This window comes from Pezoporus flaviventris, unplaced genomic scaffold (genome assembly GCF_033815535.1).
Source record: "Pezoporus flaviventris isolate CSIRO_AGI_PZ_B2104156 unplaced genomic scaffold, CSIRO_AGI_Pfla_v1 ptg000031l, whole genome shotgun sequence".
Taxonomy (NCBI): Eukaryota; Metazoa; Chordata; class Aves; order Psittaciformes; family Psittacidae; genus Pezoporus; species Pezoporus flaviventris.
In genome coordinates, this window is record NW_026892579.1 from 25,401,394 (window position 1) to 25,421,529 (window position 20,136).

Below are 20,136 nucleotides of genomic sequence, written 5' to 3' on the forward strand. Positions count from 1 at the left end.
ATATGTCCTGTGTAATATATCCAGTTCAGAAAATTGTTGTATCTTTACGTGTTAGCTGAGCCCCCAAGCAGCTGTAAGCGTGTTTGTTCTTCTCTTCTGTTAATACGGAACTTTGGTTCTTGACTTCCTCATTATCCTCTGTGCTCTTAGGTTTGTTCTTTAAAGGCTTCACAACTTGTAAATTACAGCATCTTTGTGGTCCCCTCTAATATGACAGTGAGATTGACTTGCAAACCAGACAGTACATGGACTGGGACTAAGTTACTGAACAGTGCTTCTCTATAGGTACAGATTTAAAACCCACTGATCTAAACAGCAAGAGTATCTGCTGCAGGAGGCAGGTCTCCTTTAGATACTGATGGGATTATAGAATATCTGGGTTCTAACTGGGGCTATCTTTCTGCAATTATACCTATAAGGCTGCTTGCTTTCTTTTAAGATGATAATGATTAACTAGTAGCATCATCCTAATGCCCTTGAAATGTACTTAAGATGCTGCTGCAGAAGATTAAAATTCTTGTCTGTCCTCTTGAAGGGAAACAAGTTTAAACAGCTCAGTTTAGAGAGCAAATGAGGTGACTGTGCTAAGGAAAAATGTGAACTTTAGTCCTAGTGTAGTTATATATGTGTGTGTACATATATACATATATATATATAAATACAGCAGATGTTTCAGTGTTAGGTACATGCTTGCTGTGGACAAGTTACCTGTCTTAGAGTCAGTAAACTGCACAGCAAGGACAAAGAGCAACCTCAGAAGTACCAGTGTGACAGGGAAGAGGTAAAAGTATTGGAGCTGAAGCTTGTATATGAGGGGCTCAACTGAACTCGGTAATGAAGACAAATCTTTCACTATTGCCTATACCTGGCAATAGCAGGAGATTTTTTTTTCACTGGTGATTCAGATCAGAGCAGCATTAAGGCAGAGCAGAATGTTATGTACTGAATTTAATTTTACAAGACAGGGTTTAATGGACTAGAATACTCATGCGCACAGATTGAGAGCAAGAGGGGTTGGGATGTTTCCTGTTAACTGCCTAAAAGATAGCCTGTCTTCTTGTGCTTACATGACTAATGTCTTTTATCAAGACATTCTGTTCTGATTGATTTAGCAAGTAACCTGTATAATTAAAACTGTTTAATAAATAGCTCGGTTCTGCTAAAGATGGGTAGGTCTGTCTTTAGATGAAGTCCCTATCTCTCTTCTGGTCAGCAGTGCTCAAAAAACCCATAAAAGTTATATTAAGCTTGAAGTTTCAGATGTTTAATGTACTCTATTAGAGATCTATGACTATTTTAGGAAATGTACCTGGTTTGTGCCTTGTGATCTTGGAGTTTGTGCTGAGTTGGTAACACAGCTCAAAGAACAAGATTCTTTTGTCTAAATTGTTAAGCAAGAGTAGTATTTATGCCTCTTACTCTAATTGTCTATTAGAAAGCCTCTTCCTGTGCCAAAATTGTGCATACCTTTAACAGCACTTAAATGCCCTTCACACAATTAACTTGATGCAGAGCATCATTAAGAGGAGAGTATGGGATAAATATACTGGAATACTCAGAACTAATACTTGTAATGCTCTTCCCTTTTTAGAAATGATGTGCTTTCCTTGAATGTAGCTTATTTACTCTAAATGTCATGTGGTGGATTCAAGGGGCTTGAGATACTACAATTTACTTTAAGGTGCATTTATACAGCAATCTGGTTTGAAGTAAAATGTTTGCTTTTGAGGCTAATGAATGTTTGGTTTTAAAAGGAATGTTTTCCCGACACTCAGTGTTTGGAATTAAACTGGTTACCTTGAATTTTGTGGAACCATTAGCTTTTAAAAAGCTATGAATATATCTCATTAGCCTATAAATAGTTATGCAAATTATAGCAGAACTCACTTTAAGGAAATCAGTTTAATTTATTAGAAATTATTTTCTGAAGGATGACAATTAATGGCACTCTTTGATTTAAGGATCAAACTTGACCTGTCTACACCTGTGTGTATTTTTAGGCCTGCCAAAAAGTTAGTAGCTTTAAACTGCATGTCTTACATTTACTTTACTTGTTCTTCAGCCCAGATATTGATCTAGATCTTAGTCGTAATATTTGCAGGATGTGTTTTAAACAGCATAGCAGTTTGCTTCTATGCTTAAAATTACTGCAGTGAATAATTTCAATTGTGTACAGAACTCCAAATATAGACATCACAGCTGAGCTGTTCTGTTTGTTTGCTTTAACTGAATTCAGCTACACCTCCAAAACCCTTCACTGGCACTTGTGCTCTATTAACTGTCTGTCAGTGGGCTACTTGTATTACATCACAGTGACAGATGAATTATTTATCATTCTAATGATGGCTACTATGGCCCTCAGTCTTCATTGACTATTTAATCAACACAATAGCCAAGACTTGTCTCAAATTTTTCTTGCTTAGTATGCCTGAAGAATTAGACTAAACTGCTGTGTGCTGTCTGGTGCAGTGGATGGGCTGTGTTTTAGAGGTCCTTCGGGAGTGTGGACTGGATGCTGGTGAGCAGATGGCTAGGCATACTACCTCTGTTTTGTTCTTGTGGCCTGTCAAGCTAGAGGCCAAAAGTCTGTTCAGGTGACTTAGTTAGCCTTCTGGCTAATTTGCTGCTAGTTGAAGGACCCTGTTCAGGACAGGAAGTAAGATTCCTGCTTGCCTGGGACTAAACTATATGACTCTAGCTCCTGCATGCCTTTCCGAGGCCCTTGGAACTTGAGCGTGAGCAGAATCAGATGTCCATCTCCTTTAGCCGTGATTTAGCTGAGTACTAATTGCAGAGTGTTTCTAGTGAGTACAGTGTTCTCTGCATGTGAGTCAAACCAGGATAGTAAATCAGAATAACGCATCTCTTGATACTTGAGTGTAGTGTTCTTAGCTCTGGTAGAACTGGTAGATAGACCATGGACCTGTTCATGGACCTTGGCCCTGACTCCACACACTCGCACACATACTCTGGTCTTAATACAGCATTTAAGGAGAAAGTGAATAAGATTAGATATTGTATTCAGATTTTTTTTTAACCTAATGTTATACAATTTAACTTTAGGAATAAATGGATTTCCGTTTTCTTGACATGGAAATACATTTTTCTTTTTGTATTTGATGAATTAGGCTAAGATGACATTTTGCTTTGTTTACAGTGCTTTTGTTCCTTTGAATATTCCCAACAAGAACAACTCCACAGAGTGGGAGAAATTGAAGCTCCTGTTTGAAGAATTTGGAAGTAGTCGTAAGTTTGAGATTTGTTGTGAGCTTTGTATAACTTGCTACTAACTGAGTTTGGTATACTCATCATTGACTGAACAAGATTAACTTTCTTGGTGACAGTTAGAAAACTTGACTCTTAATTGCTCATCTACACTAAATCTTTGCAGCAAGATTGTTCTCTTTTTGTTCAAACAAAAGAAAAATCAGAACAGCCTTTGAACTACAGAGAAGAGACTCTGGCAGTGTCTGCCTTCAGTACACTCCCCATTTGACAGCAAGGATTCCAGTGTTGTGTCCTATGGTATTAGTGGTTGAGGGGGACAGTACTTTCTTCCATGGAGTCTTCACTTGACACAGCTTTTAAATGTTACTTGGATGCTGAAGTTTGCTGATTTTAGGATATGGTGACAGTTTTCAACTGCTTACCTAATTAAATGTGATATTGCTGTTCACTGCAAGAATGACACTATTAAAGTGGCTTTGTCTGTTTATGCACCTAAATCCTATGGGTGTTATGATTTTTTTTTTACCCTTCGTTCTCCTAGAATTGACCTTTAATTGTTTTGTTCGCATTTGTTATATTTGTTTATGCTAGGACTATAAAGACTACTGTAAAGATTAAATAGTACTTCATGGAATTTGGCCTTCAGCTTATGTAGTTCATGTATTTAGACAGAATATGTTTTCAAAGCAAAGGCGTGAAGAAACTGTTTATAGGTGAGTCAAGACAGGTTTGATGTCACTTTTCCAAATGTATCCAGAAAAATGGTAACTAAAAGTTACCTTACAAGCCTTAATCCAAATGCATAAGTACTGTAATATTTGTGCCTCATTCTTGCTATATGTCAGAATATTGGCTTCTGTCTGAATATTTTAGAATGTAATGCTACAAGCCGTGGTCAAGTAGTATTCTGCATTATTCTAAGAGTTTTGTACTGAAATTGGTGGGCCCTGAAGGGGTATGCCAACTTTGTCCAGTTTTATTAAGTGTTTTCTAACTTGATCGTCTTCCACCAGCCATTCATCTTCCTTCCAGCCTTTCTCCCTGGTTTCTAAGGCCTGGGTTTCCTAAAATCTGGTCTTGCTAGTGAGGACTGAGGCAAAGAAGGCATTCAGTATCGTGGACTTTTCCATGTCCTGTTTACCCTGTCCCACTCAGCAGCAGACCCACATTTTTGCCTTCCTTTTGCCACTTCAGTACTTCAAGAAGCTCTTCTTTGTTGCTTTTGACATCCTTGTAGAGTCTTTCATCATAATACATGCTGTGCTGTAAGCTGTGTTTACAAGCACAGGAGATGGGGCAGACAAGTCAATAGGGTTTCCATAATTTTGGCTTTCTGCTGGTTTGTTTCTCTTGCTTCACAAAGATTCTAATTGACAGTATATAATAAAATGCTTCTCAAACTGTTTATACAGGTAGTGGCAGTGGCTGAGCTGAGAGCTAATTTTTCTAGGCTACCTTTATATGACTGTTAAATATTCAGCTCTGTACATGTCCTTGCTATGAAAGTGTAGTATAGCTGATGTTTATATCTAGGAATCATAGAATCACAGAACAGTTTGGGTTGGAAAGAATGTTAAAATCCTCTAGTTCCAACCCCTCTGCCATGCACAGGGACACTTTCCACTAGACCAGGTTGCTCAAGGCCCTGCTCAGCCTGGCCTTGAGCACTGCCAGGGAGGGGACAGCCACAGCTTCCTTGGGCAGCCTGTGCCTGTGCCAGTGCCTCACCACTCTTGCAGTAAAGAAGTTGTTCCTTATATCTATCTTGGGAAGGCTTAATCATGAAGATTCTGGATTGAGATGTGGTTTTGACTTCTGACTCTACCAGCATTCTCTTGTGACTTAGTTTGATACGGTAATTCACGCTGAAGAGACCTCAAGTCATGTAAGTACAATCTCCTGCACAAAGAAGGAAGCTGTAACGTCAGACCGGATTGCTCATGGCTTTACCAGCTAGCTCTTGAAAAACCTCTAAGGATGGAGACTCTTTCATTTTGTGGTGGAGAAAAAAAAATTCTCACCCACTGTGAGTATGCACAGTGTCACCCAGTGTCTCGTACTCAACTGCTGTGCACCACTGGAGAGCCTGGGTTTTACCTCTTTGATAGGCAGGCAATAATGTGTCTCTCCAAAGCTATCTCTGTTTCAGGCTGAATAAGCCTGGCTCCCTCAACTTCTCTGCACAGTATGTGCTCTGACCTCTGAAAAGCTTACCTGGCTACCAAGACACCCCACCAGCCTTTTGTAGAGCTGCTCCACAGCCAGTAAGTTCTCTGTCAGTAGTGTTACAGAAGGTTCTTATATGATATGATGCAGATGCCTGAGAAATGAGGAAAAAAAAAATCTTTCCTGTTGTATTTTTCTGTGTGTTGTCCTGTTTTTATATTAACCTGCCCTTTTAATTTTTCTGCAGTTAAACAAGAAATAAAGATCTTAATTTTGAGGGGTTTTTCTATGTCCATTAAGTTTATAGCGGGATTACAAAAGAAATGCAAACTCATCCACTGAGGCAGAGCCTGATAATAAACTTCTGGTATATAATTATAAATTTTTCAACCACTTAGCTTCTTAATGTTCCATTGAACGTAGTTCAGACTTTTAAAATGGGTATTAAATGTTGGTTTGAAATGCATATACAGGAGGATCATCAAATATGGTGTTTATATGTGTTTTTTTTTCCCCCTAAACTTCAGAACATAAGAAAAATTTTCTCAAATATTAAGGGGAGAATAGTGCTGGGATTTTTATTTTGTGAGGTTTCTTTTTTGTTTTGGGTTGGCATTTGTTTTCTGTTTATTTTGGTTTTGTCCCCCCCCCCCCCCCCCTCTTTTTTTAAACATGGTTGTAGTATTTGATATTTATGAATATATTGCTGTTAGCTTTGAGAAAGTTGTTTGGTATTATCTAGCAAAACTGACAAAGGAAAGATTTGAGCTGGGAAGTTGGATTTGGTTGTGCTATTCTATTAGGCTTTGGTATTTTTTGAAAGGGGGACTGTAGGGTTGATCAGAAGAAAGATAGATACATCTCATGGAGAATAACTATAATAGGATTTCTGAATTTGTGAATGTTTGATTCTGTGTTCAGGGAAAAAAATGGTAACCAGCTATTGAAAACTACCAGTAATTATGTATGAGTAGGAATAAAAGTTATTGTACTCTAAATTCTTGAATAAACTATAAGGGAGGGGAAGATATGGGGCAGAATACTCGAGTAGTTCAGTTGATATGACTGGGTACAAAAATGGAATTGATTGCTTCAAGTTAATGTCTACAATAGCTACTATAAGTTTCCGTGCTACTATAAATAAAACAAAAAGCTTGCCATGTTGTCCTGCATGGTGAGGTTAAAGAGCAGATGTTGTAAAAAATTATGCAGTAGGATTCAGGGAGTTTGGTTATGAGTTTAGTAACACTTCCCTTTTACTATTCTTTCTTATTTGTAGAGTGATAGTAAGGCTATTGTAACTCTTTAGTCCCATGGCCTTCTTCTAGTTCGTACATCTGAATGTGCATGGTCTGAGTGTAGCTGAGGCCTACAGTCTGGCTTGTTTTGGTTTTATGAAGGATCCATGTTTGCGTGATTCTCTGGATAGTGCTTTATTTTGAGAAATCAGGTGATGACAAACAAACCAAAGATTAACTGTCCCGAATGTATCTGTAAATAGTGAAGATCACCCTGTGAAAATAGCAAAAAGCACCCTGTGGAGGCCAGAAATAAATCTCAAAGAGGCATTAGACAGCTATGGAGCAATTTCATAAATGGCTGTTCAACTATGTGACTGAATGTGTCACGTGTGATCTTGTAGCAAAGATGAGATTGCTGTCCTTCTTGCAGTATTGGAGGAGGATCTACTGCTGACAAAAAGCTATTCTAGGTGCGTTTTTAATCTGAGTTGATATGGCTGGTAACTATGTATCAATTATTTTTCTTGAATCTAATAAACTTAAGTATCTTCACGAAACAAATTCAGGAAGAAATGTTACCTCTGCTGCAGGAATTTTCAACAGGCTTTTCTTTTCATCTTTTTTTGCAGATGGTTTGACAGCTCTTTCATTTTCCATTAGTTCCTTGACTGTGATTGGAATGTTGGCAGCTATCACTTATACAGTAAGTTATTACAGAAATGTTTCAGCTCTTCATATTCATTACATTTGCACATGGGCTATACCTAGTGAGAAAATGGTCCTCATGCTGAAGAGCTTCGGCAGCGTGTTCTAGCTCTGGGTTTTCACGGTTTGAAACGCTACTTCTAGGCTCTTGCAATGAGAATAAAAAAATCACATTTGGATGGTTGTTTTTTTTCTGTTTTTTTTTTTTAACTGCAAGTTTAAAATCCACTGTTTCAGTACTTGAGCACAGATCAGACTTAATTTCAAAGTGTCCCTGAAAGAGGAGGGCATATTATGCATTATGGCTTGTAACACTCATTCGCTGGTTCTTCTGTTGTTTTGTTTTTTTTTAATGTATGTCTATTTCTCCATTCAGCAGTGGAGAATTAAATGTTGGGGGTTTTTATATTCACTGAACTATGCCATAAGCTAGACTTGGTCTGATCAGTCTATACTACTGAATACTTACCTACATTGATGTTTCCATTTCTACAAAGGTTTACAATGGCAAGTCTGGCAGAAAACTTGATCTGTAAAGGAGTATGCAGAATGTTGTCAATAATAACTCTTTTTGTAAAAGTCTGTTCTTCATTCAGTAAGTGCAAAATGTCTTTAATAGAGCATTGCTTTACAGTTCTGTATTTGTAGAATTTGAGTAAGGGTAAATATGCATGTCAGGGTTCAGTTTTAGGTATGAAAAACCTGCAGTATCTCCTGTGATGTATGTCTTAAGAATAGTTTACAAAGTTAAAACCAGGTAGTTTAGAGGCTTGCTTTCTGAAGCCTCAGGAATATTCTTGTTAGTCCTAGGCATACAACTAAACCACTGCAGTTCTTCCTGTAGCTTTGAAGGATTCAGAAGTGTTCATTCTGTGACCAACTATACATCATGTGATTAAGGCTATGTTAATTCAACTTGACTTTTGCTTTTATGTGCAAAGGAAAGGAACCATTTAACTTGCTAGCTTTGGTCAACATGTGATGTTCGTATGGTCGCTTGCTTTTCCAGTCTGTTTTATTTCTTCAGTTGCTGAATGTTTGCAATGCTGCATGTTTTAATTTGTCATAAAGGTAAAATTCTGCAATGAAAATGAAGCTTTAAAGCTTAAAATAACTGCAGGTAAAGCTTTAAAACTTCCCAGAAGTCAATGTTTTCCTAATAATAGGTTTGAGTTCTAGTTAACTTTAGCTTTCTTTGCAGCTCAAACATAGTAACATTGTTCCCACATAGCTTTGCTAGTCAATTCTAAGTGGCTTTGTAAAAATAGCTCATGCAAGAAGTTATTTTGAAGCGCTGCTAGCCAAGGAGATACTTTGTGGTAACTTGTTGTCAGTCAAAGGATGGATGAATAAAATTGTAGAATAAGGATACAAGAAAGGGGAAAAAGTGTTTTAGTAATAATTGAGTGAAGGGATAAAGTACCTGCTAAATACTACCTTTGGACTCATAAGCCACTCTAAATTGAGTAGCAAGTGTAAGCTAATGATTTTCTGTCTCCTCTGTACTAGTGAATTTAGCTGGTGTAAATTAGAGCAGGATTATGGGAGGCAATTCAGTGCAGGTTTTTAGTTGTGTCAGGACACTGACAGCTTGGTGGTCATTAGGCTCTGTGCAGTAGGTAGGAGAGCAATTTGGTGCGTCAGCTGGTAGGTATCTCAGATGAGCCAAATGTCTCTCAGCCCTAATGATTAAGTATTTTAACTTGACCTGAGTAATAAATTCTATTGCTTCAAGCCTTTTCTGACTGATATGGGTCACTAAATCATTCAGGCTCTATTGCTGACATATAGAGCAAGTGCTGGTCCAAAAAAATCCAGACCTTTGTTTAGCCTATAATAGCATGTCAGCTTTTAAATTCCTTTCCCTTAATTAAGGAAGGAAAGGTTAATGTCTTGTGCTCTGCAGTCATGTAATTGAACATGTAGTATTTTTTAACCTCCACGAGACTTACATTAAGAGCAAACACATTAGCTGTGAGAATGTCCTCAGTGTTGTTTGTTTTTTTTTTGTGAACAGCTGGGGTTATTTTTCTATAACTGTTAGTAAACATCCAGAAGCATCTAAAATGCAAGATTGTTTTATTTTGCACAAATATACTGCTGACTGAAATGCAAACTATTTTGATGGTAAATGAGGTGAAACAAAGTATGAGGACTAAAAGAGCCTTCTCTGTATGCCTCAGTTACTAAGATTTTAGGGTAACTTGTTGCTTTGAAAACCTTGGCTGAGCTGTCCATGCAAATGCCTGGAGCATAGAATTACTATTTGCTTTGTTTTAACTGCAGCATTTTATCCTTCTGAAACTCTCCTGGTTAAAACAACGTGGGAAAAATGGAGGAGCTGTTTCAGAGAAGTTTTAGGGATGAGCTCACACGGGAGGTGGTTGTTTGCCTCTGATATGAGAGTTTTTTATCATTGTTTGCAAGCAGTCAAAGAGTCTTATGCTGAAACAGTGAGCTGGGTTTGCCTGGGTGGACGAAGTACAAATGTGTCAGAGTGAAAACTGCTTATTAGAAGGTCCATGTTCTCAAAGTTCTAGAAGGAATATGCATATAGCATATGTATTCATGCTCTGTGCTTTCATAACACTTGGCCCACTGGTTGCGCTTCCATACATAAGCAGTCTCCACCCATAAGAGCATTGCTCATACTGATCACATGGTCTGAAGACTGAAGACAAACATGACCTTAACAGTATGTGGATGCCATGCACCTGCATTCCAGTTTATATTGTGGACTGGGCTTTTCGTAGTAGTACGACTTCATGCAAAAGTTACTTTAGTAGTGAAAAGTTCTGGGTCTGTCATGCTTCCTTAAGCCTCAGGGAGAGGTTGGCCCTGAGTATAGTCTCTGTCTTTATCAGCTGAGATTACCCTACTCCCTCCACTGGGAAGCGAAGTGATTCTGGAAGGAGTAACTATTTTAATCTTAGTAACTTTCCACTTAATTGCATTGTGGATTTTTTTTCTGTTAGTCTTATATTAAAAACACACACACAAAAAAAAACAAGAAAACAAACCACAAACAAACAAAAAAACCCCTCACCTATATAAGACAAAGGCATTAGTGCACAGGCAAGTTTGTGAGGGCAATACCTCTGCCTTTGGAAATCTGACAAGTATGTAGTTAGGCCTCTGTTTCTCAGCCTCCTTCTGCATGCCTATCAAATTGTTTGTCCTAGTTTATAAAGGTGGGAGGCCTTTTGTGCTTAGTCATCAAACCACTGTTTGATAATTGGTGATAGATCTTTTAAGGACAAAAATAGAATACCTTTATATAAGGGTGAATACAAGAACAAAGATACATACTTCAAAATTTTGCACAAATGCCTATCAAATGGTGGAAAAAAGGACAGAGGGAATAGATGAGGACACAATGTGTGGTATCTGAGTTCCTTAGTCTCTGAACAGAGATTATTTCAGATCTTTGATTTACGTTAGTTAAGAGTTGAGGATTTGTGGTACAGACGTAACTGATGTTTTTTGGTTTTGTTTTTGTTAGTTTGTTTCCTGGACTTCTGAATAGCTGCAATCTGTTTGATTGCCAGTGTTGCAGTTGTGTTCTTAAGGGGAATCAGAATGGTTAGAGTTGGAAGGGACCTTCAAGATCATCTAGTTGCAGCCCCCCTGCCAGAGGCAGGGACACCTTCTACTAGACTAGGTTGCTCAAGGCCCTGTCCAGCTTTCCCTTGAACACTGCCAGGGATGAGACAGCCACAACTTCCTTGGGCAACCTGTTGCAGTGTCTCACCACCCTCATAGTAAAGAATTTCTTCCTAGTATCTAATCTAAATCCACCCTCTTTTAGTTTAAAGCCATTCTTTCTTGTCCTCTACATGCCCTTTTAATATGTCCCTTTTTATAGAAGGTGGAAGCAAGGACAGGCGGCCTGGGAAGAATACCGGAACATTGTCCAGCAAGCTAGGGATCACGTCAGGAAAGCTAAGGCCCAGTTAGAACTGAGTCTGGCCATGTATGTCAAAAATAACAGGAAAGGCTTCTATAGATATGTTGCAAACTAGGGATAATGTGAGCCCTCTTTCGGAAGCTAACAGGAAAACTGGCTATCCTGGATTTGGAGAAGGCTGATGTTCTCAATAACTTCTTTGCCTCAGTCTTCACAGGCGAGTGCTCTAACCACACCACTCAAGCCTGGGACAACAAATATAGAGACCTTAGGCCCACTGTAGGAGAGGATCAGGTTTGATAGCATCTTAGGAACCTGAATGTGCACAAGTCCATGGGACCTGATGAAATCCATCTGCAGGTCCTGAAGGAGCTGGCGAATGAAGTTGCTAACCCACTGTCTACCATATTTAAGAAGTCATGGCACTCAGATGAAGTTCCTGATGACTGGAAAAAGGGAAATATAACCCCCATTTTCAAGAAGGGAACTACAGACCAGTGAGTCTCACCTCTGTGCCTGGTAGGATCATGGAGCAGGTTCTCCTGGAAGGCATGCTAATGCACATGAAAAGCAACAAGGTGGTTGGTGACAGCCAGCATGGCTTCACTAAGGGCAAATCTTGCCTGACCTATTTGGTGGCCTTCTATGATGGGGCTGTGGAACTGATGGACAACGGCAGAGCAGTTGCTGTCACCTGCCTGGACTTGTGCAAAGCGTTTGTCACTACCCCACATGACATCCTTGTTTCTAAACTGGAGAGACATCAATTTGATGGATGTACCACCTGGTGGATAAAATATTGGCTGGCTGGCCGGCCACACACAAAGAATTGCAGTCAATGGCTCAGTGTCCAGTCAGAGACTGGTAATGAGTGGTGTCCCTCAGAGGTCAGTGTTGTGACTAGTCCTTTTCAACTGGCTTTGTTTAGCCTGAAGAAGAAGGTGGATCTGACAAAGTCTTATCAGTGTGTACAAATATCTGAAGGGAGGGTTCAAAAAGTCTGGAGCCAGGCTCTTCACAGTGGTGCCGGGTGATGGGACCAGAGGCAAAGGGCACAAAGGTCATGAACCTTTATAATAAGATATATATTTTAATATATATTTATTTAATAATATAATTATTTTATTTTTATATTTATACTTGCACAGCAAAGTAGACAACTAATGCAAGTTCCACAAGCAAATCTTTTTTTTTTCTCCTATTTAAAAAGGAGGAAATTCAGAGCAGCCTTACAGTATCTGAAGGGGGCCTACAAGGGTGCTGGGGAGGGACTCTTTATTGGGGGCTGTAATGATAGGACAAGGGGCAATGGGCTCAAACTTTAACAGGGGAAATTTAGGTTAGATATAAGGAAGAAATTCTTTACTGTAAGGGTGGTGAGGCACTGGAATATATATTATATATAATAATTTAATATATATTTATTTAAGATTATCATATATATAATATGAGACCAAAGAGTCTTCTATTGTAGATACCAGCTGCAGAGTGATGTCAATAAGTACAGGAAATTTCTAGAGCAGAAGAACACAGATGCAGAAATTAAATCCATGCTATTAAATCCATACTATTGAATGCATGCAGTCTTGAACAATGGATAAGACACAAGAAAGCTGAAATATGAACTGCAGATCTTTGGGGTGAAAGTTTGAGGTCTTTCTTAACATTATCATTACCTGATACCACCCTGCCCGCAGCCCAGAAGAACCTAAGGAAACAAGCTGGCAACTTTTGGGATGTTTGGAGAATGTAATGCATGATGAAGAAAGTAGTCCACAGAAACAGATAATAAAGAAACGCTTAGAAACAGTCAGCCAAAAGACAAATGATTTGGAAATATCAAAAGGACATCCAGTTTAAGGAAAGACTGAGCAAGAATTTGGAAAACCAGCAGGAAGGACAAAAAGAATCATAGAATAGTTAGGGTTGGAAAGGATCTTAAGATCATCTAGTTCCAACCCCCCTGCCATGGGCAGGGAAAAAAAGAAGGGTTGTTAGATGCTGTTAGAGGCATTTCAGACAGCAGCTTCAATGCATGAAAATCACAGGAACTGATTTGGAAGTAGTCCAGATCAACTTGGCAAAAAGATTTTTGAGACAGCAACTACAGTCGGCATGTTAAGTGATCTTAGAACTGAAAGGCAGGTCATTCCTAAGGTGTAGTGATAAACCTAAAAGGGGAAAGCCTCGGGGAAAACATTTTGAATGTTAAAGGCCAAGAAACAGCAAGAAGGTCCAAATGAGCAAGTAGTGCTGCAAGACTGAACGCTGCAAGAGCAGAACTGAAGAGGTCTTGGGAAAAATTAAATATATCTTTCTGAATTAGCGTAAGCACAGAATATTATGAGCTGACTTACATGAATTATGGCTCTGTAATGTGAATAATTCATTATGTAAAGAAGTCCTACTTTAGCATACAGGGAGAAAAGAAGAGCTGGCATAATAAAGCAACATGAAGGACTAAGGTGTTTTCAGGACAAAGCAGACACTAATGTAACTAAGGAGCTTCCCTCTGGACACCAGCAAACTCTTCACTGTGATGGTGATGGATCACTGCATAGGTTGTTCAGATTGTGGAGATTCCCTCCTTAGATACATTCCAGACTCATATGGACACAGTCTTGGGCAAGAAGGTCTTGGTGACCCTGATTGAGCAGAGGTGTTGGACCAGATAACTTCCAAAGGTCTTTTCTAGCCTCAGGCATTCTGCGGTCTGTCTACTATGTGGACTTGGAGGATTTAGTATGGCACTTAATGTTATACGTCATGGGGCAAGGTGTCCTCTCTGTTTAAGGTTGGCTTTAGCCTGTAAAAAGCTTGAGGGGACTGATTGCCAATAAGAATCATTCTTTACTGAATTAATTTAATTCCACAATATTGGTTTTACTGTTATAACCTCATCCAGCACATGTTGGACAACTTTTTGTTCCATCACAGCTGTTATTTTGTGAGAAAATGACTTGCTAGATATTTTTACTGTTTCTCCATGTGAGTACAACTAATAATCAGAAGTGCAGTGGGTGCTTTGTTGAAAAACAGTATGCCGTATCTTAAAAAATGTAGGTAGTTCTGTGTTTTATTAACTATGAGCTCTTGCAAGACTATGTTACAGGATGGTAATAACTTTCAATAAATGGTAATGCCATTGATAAGTGCCAATTTTCAGAAGCTCCTTGTGTAAGCAGAGGGGAGAACATGCCAGTTCTGGGGCAGGGGGCAAAGAAACAAATATTTAAGAAATACTTTTAATCTAAATCTAAAACAAGTTAGGTTTTTTATTATTCTGTAACTGTGTAAAGTTGGTTGTACTAGAAGCAATTCACATGCTTCTGTGTATGGATGTAAAAATATAAAAGTAACTTTTAGCCACAGAAGCTGTAATTGTTTCTTGTGACTAAATTTGAGCTGATCCTTATTAGTTAGCATGGTCTTCTAGAATATAATAGCAAAACTCACACTTCATGTTGCATTTCCTTGCTGAATACACTGATGAATAGCCTTTTTATGTTAACTGACATAATGCATATTTCTCCCTGCTTCTCAGTGTTCCAACTAAGGAAGATAGTATTCCAAATATTTAACTTCTTAAGGGGAAATAATAAAATACTGGCTTTATCAAAATTGTAGATGAAGTCTACAAATGTTCACGATAGATATGTTAATATTACTGACGATTGTAAGCATAGATGTAATTTTTATGAAGTACATGCAATGTTTAAATGAGTAACATTATTTTAAACTTATTTCTTATTGTGGCTCAGCTTTCGACATAATCTTGAATTGGTAGTTGCTTTTCTGTTCTAAAACTTTAGTAATACAAAGTCTACTTTTTGGTGCTATGTAATGCATAGTACTGAAGTACAGCATTTGATATTTAAAATTGCTTTTTAAGAGATGCGAACAAGTGATCCTCAGAGGGACTCAATAAATTCATGACCTTGATTAGTATGGACAGTTTTCTGTGTCTATAAGTGTGGAATATAACAAGAAAACTATCAATTAGTGTTGCAGTGCTGTTGATTTTGGCTGGGGTAGAGTTTGAAACGGTTTCCCAGATGATGCAGTTTTCATCTCTTCTTTCATTAATGTGTTCTGCATTCAAAAATGGTTTCACATTGCCTTAGGTATTAATACAGTAGTTGTTGTCAGCTCCAGATTGCTGTTTGAATTCAAAGCAGAATAATGCATTACACAATGATAGGCAGATGAATTTTTGAGTGATCTTGTGCATCTCATTTAGCATGTCCTTGAATTGTAACTGGCTGTGTAATTTTTCTGGACACTTAACAAGCATTATATGATTTCTTATGAAACTTAAAGTGATCCTTTTTTCCTTGATCCAGAAAGGAGATGTTACAAAGCTCAGTTTGTCTACTAACAAATGTAATAACCTTTTCACACCTAATTTTTGTCCAGAGTATGATTTAGTTTTCTATCAGCTGATTTATTAACAGCCAAAAAGCTTAAGGCCTTTTATAATCTGACATTAAAAGCACTCATTTACTGCTGATTTTCTCTTAGGTAGACATCAAACAGTTATTGAGAAATACAGAATTTAGTAGCATTCATCATCATTACCACTTAATCACTTCAATGTCAATTGTGAAATATAAAAGAAATGTAGTTGATTATGTTCACTTCTCCATGAAGCAGTAAATAACCAAAATAGCAAACCAATTTAAGTGTTATGTTTTAACAGCCTGATTCCTACTATTTTCTTGGAGAACTGTAGATAGTAAATTGCTGGATCAATAATAGTTTTGTACTTTTGAGATTTTAGAGTTGCAGCTTGAAAGTAGGTTAATCTTTTGTTGGGTTCTTAATGCTCTTTTAAGCCTGATAGAGCAATGAAAAAGATGGCAGCTGGGCAAAGTAGTTATGTTCCATATTACAGTTGAGTCAGTTAAATTTTTTACAGTCATTATGTCCAGCGAGCACAAGTTCACTATGTGTAGTGGAGCAACTGTAGTGTAGAGGCTTATCATACTTGCGTTCTGCATCTTACAAACCTTGCCTGCAAAACAAAAACTTTTTGTCCACTTAGACTGATAAATGAGACAACCATTGAATCTGTACTGTGGAGAGGACATTAATATGCAAAATAAAGGTTAATATGTCACAAGATACTGTAATGATGAATTTAGAGAAATGGATAAAGAAGCACAACATGCACTGTTCATCTTTTGTGCAACAGATCTCACAAGAAATGTCATACTGAGCATACCAGTTCAGTTTAGTCAATCTGTTCCATTGTTCTATGCTTTGAGTTTTTGTTACACCAATGTTAATCAAAAATGTGTGTGCTCTTACAGCAGTTGAAGATTTGATACTAAAACTTCCCGTGAAAGAAATTGGATTTTGCAAGTTACCATTTTGAATAGCTTTTCCAAGCTGTGTGGCATGAGCTTTCCCCCACCAACAAGAGGGGGGCAGAAAAACCGAGAAAACTTCCCCAGAGCCCCAGTCCAACCATCCATGATATCTGACATAGAATCATAGAACAGTTAGGGTTGGAAAGGACCTTAAGGTCATCTAGTTCCAACCCCCCTGCCATGGGCAGGGACTCTTCACGCTAAATCATATCACCCAAGGCCTCGTCCAGCCTGCTCTTGAACACTGCCAGGGATGGAGCATTCACAACCTCCCTGGGCAACCTATTCCAGTGCCTCACCCCCCCAACAGGAAAGAATTTCCTCCTTATATCCAATCTAAACTTCCCCTGTTTAAGTTTTAACCCGTTACTCCTTGTCCTATCACTACAGTCTCTAATGAAGAGTCCCTCCCTAGCATCCCTATAGCCCCCCTTCAGATACTGGAAGGCTGCTATGAGGGCTCCACACAGCTTTCTCTTCTCTAGGCTGAACAGCCCCAACTTCTTCAGCCTGTCTTTGTATGGGAGGTGCTCCAGTCCCCTGATCATCCTCATGGCCCTCCTCTGGACTTGTTCCAACAGTTCCATATCCTTTTTATGTTGAGGACACCAGAACTGCACACAATATTCCAGGTGAGGTCTCACGAGAGCAGAGTAAAGGGGCAGGATCACCTCCTTCGACCTGCTGGTCATGCTCCTTTTGATGCAGCCCAGGGTAGGGTTGGCTTTCTGGGCTGCAAGTGCACACTGAAGCCCGCTCATGTTCATTTTCTCATTGACCAACACCCCCAAGTCGTTCTCCACAGGGCTGCTCTGAATCTCTTCTCTGCCCAACCTGTAGCTGTGCCTGGGATTGCTCTGGCCCAGGTGTCAAATGCATTTAGGAGGCTTCTTCCTTTTCACAGTTTAGGGAGGATGCATGAACAACTGTCACTGTTTGCCATGTTTGATCTGGAAATAAGGTTCTTGAAATATGGTTTTTATCTTTAGAATGGTAGTATGTATAGATAGCTAGAGATGGAGATCAGTTAATGTCCGGAAGTACATGACTACTACTGAATTTGGATTACTTTTCAAGAAAACTGTTCAATCTAGCTGCATGGAGGAGGGTATAGTTTCAAAAAACATGGAGGCCTAATTTGAAGTGGAGTGGGTTTTTTTTGGTTTTTTTTTTTTGTTGGACCGTTCATGTTGAAGTGAATTTCGTCATATAGACTTTTATTTTGTTAAAGCGCTGCATAATATTAATTAGATATTACCTGTTTTTAACTTGATGCATTTTTAATCACAGTGTAGTGGGTAGAATTGTACATTTTGTGTTTCATGTTAAAACTCTCAGGTGAAGTCTTGAAGCAAGCTGTTGTAAGAAAATAAGAGTTTGAATACTTGTAAATTTTAACTTGTGATCATTTCTTATGTCTTTTAAACACTGGTGTTCTGTTATTTTTATATGGCTGGTTTGTGTGACTTCGCTAGAGGGCAGTGCTATGCAAGAAATGTTTGTCAGCGTTAATTTCGACACTTTTTGCGTAAGATTACACATACACCTTTTAAAACACCTCAGTGATGGCGCCTAAAAGCCACATGCTTGATATATGGACCTCTAAAAATAAATGGAATGAGGAGTCTTTCTGCTATGCTATACAAATATTTGCTGATCATTTCTTGAAGTCACTAGTCTAATTCTCAAAAATATATTTAATCAGAGAAAGTTGGTGAAGTACCTTTAGTTGCAGTGCTGGTTGTCTACCATACTGATCAGAAATAACTGTTCTGTTAGTTATCTAGCAAGGAAAAATTATTCACTTTGTGCCATGAGTTAATCATTTAGACCCTATCTTATTAGCTGTACACAGCAGATGTAGAAAGTGATCTATAATCAACTTCTAGTTAATCTATAGTACCTGATGGCTTCAGGCTTTTTGCAGTAGGTGTTCAAAGTTAGCTTGAACTTTTCTTAACTCTCTTCTGAAGACATTTGCTGTATTAACTTCAGTGTGTATTTTTCTGTACTCCTCATGGCTTATCTGAGTGCTAATGGCCTGGCTGATTACTAGGTGTTCCCACCTTAATATACACTTTTCAGTGGAACTCTTTGGTAGCTTGTGCAATTTATGTATGTTAAACTCTAGCAGTTACAGTTTCTCCTGGAAAACCTTCCCAAGTCTCCCTGACATAGTTGCTTGCTGCAGTTTTTGTAAAATGTAATTTTACAACTTGGCTCAACTTTACTTGTTTTCTGTCTTCTGTTCCTGAATGACTATTAAGATACCAGGCTGCTAATAAGAAAGACTACTCCATTATCTAGGCATGGGCTATGTGAGTTTGGCAAGTCTAAAATGTTCGAAGATATTAAGTCTGCAAGAGACCAAAGGTTGAGAAAAGCAACTCTTTCTTCTGAATCTTATTAGGAGAATAGGTGGATCTGCTGCAGACAGGATGGGAAGCAGTGAGACATGGGAGAAATGAAGATTCAGCAAACTGGAATCAATACTAATGTAATCTCCTCTTGAGGTATTTCCATGCTCTATCTGGAGCACAGAGCATATTTGGCTTCAGTGGTGTGCTGAGACAACAGCCAGAGTATGCCTCTTGCTCTTCATTGGTGCTACTAATACTGCATAAACAGTATTGAAGTAATAGTTGCTTTCATGTGAGCTTGTCCTGGTTTACTGGTGGCAGATTTCTTTGCAAATAGCTGTTTTAGACCTAGCTACCATTTCAATGAATAGCAGATAAGGAGTCTTAAGAGTGTTGTTTTGTTGCCTAACCTTTGTATAGGATAGGTAATCTAGGTTTTCTCTTGCTTAAAGTTACTCTGTTTTGGGGTTGTGTGGGTTTGGTTTTTTAGGGGGGAGGGTGTTTTTGGTTTTGTTTGGGTTTTTTTTCCTTCAGTGTAGAAGGCCATCTAATTCAAGGAATCTACAAAATAGAAACATAAACTTCATCCATCCAGAGATATTACCTGTATTGCTTGTGGGCAGACTCTCCAATCAGAGTAAGACAGCTGCCCATGAATGATGCCTCTAACTTTTACTTACTAGGTAGTGAGCTCTTAGTGTTTATTTTTCCAGCTCTTAAGCTAACTGATATGGGGTGATGTCTTATATGGATCTCTTGTGGGGATTCAAGAGATGGGAGTCTTCTCTGAAATAAATTGCTTTAAATACCAATTTAGATTATTATTTTTTTAATATTGTAAAGTGAGGTTTCAGTGAAGCTGATCAGGCATTCAGTAACAGCAGAGATAGCCTGAGATTTTGGAGACCTAACTTTGCAGCATGTATTAGCAGGTACCTCAGCAGATAGCCTGAGTAGTTAGTGTTTAGCACTAGATTTAGTTCATTTGAAGAACCTATGTGCAAAAAGCAACCATTTATGCTGTAATCACCTGTTACATTTGAATGATTGTTTTTCCTTTTCAGTGCAGTGCTTTTTATCTGACTTAACCCTTCTGGGCAAAAGTTGTCTAAAAATAGGTTCTGTAAACTTGTTTCAGTGGTGTAAATATGTCAAGC

The 20,136-nt window shown here is 38.4% G+C and overlaps 1 protein-coding gene across 2 annotated transcripts in view; it reads left to right on the top strand.

Moving 5' to 3' along the window:
• Nucleotides 1–20,136, top strand: part of LMBRD1 (LMBR1 domain containing 1) — an 82,139-nt gene that overhangs the window by 20,705 nt on the left and 41,298 nt on the right. For both annotated transcript variants that reach the window (XM_061460532.1, XM_061460534.1), the window contains exons 6-7: nt 3,158–3,246; nt 7,265–7,338. In XM_061460532.1, the coding sequence (XP_061316516.1) occupies nt 3,158–3,246; nt 7,265–7,338 (163 nt within the window). The remainder of the gene's footprint in view (nt 1–3,157; nt 3,247–7,264; nt 7,339–20,136) is intronic.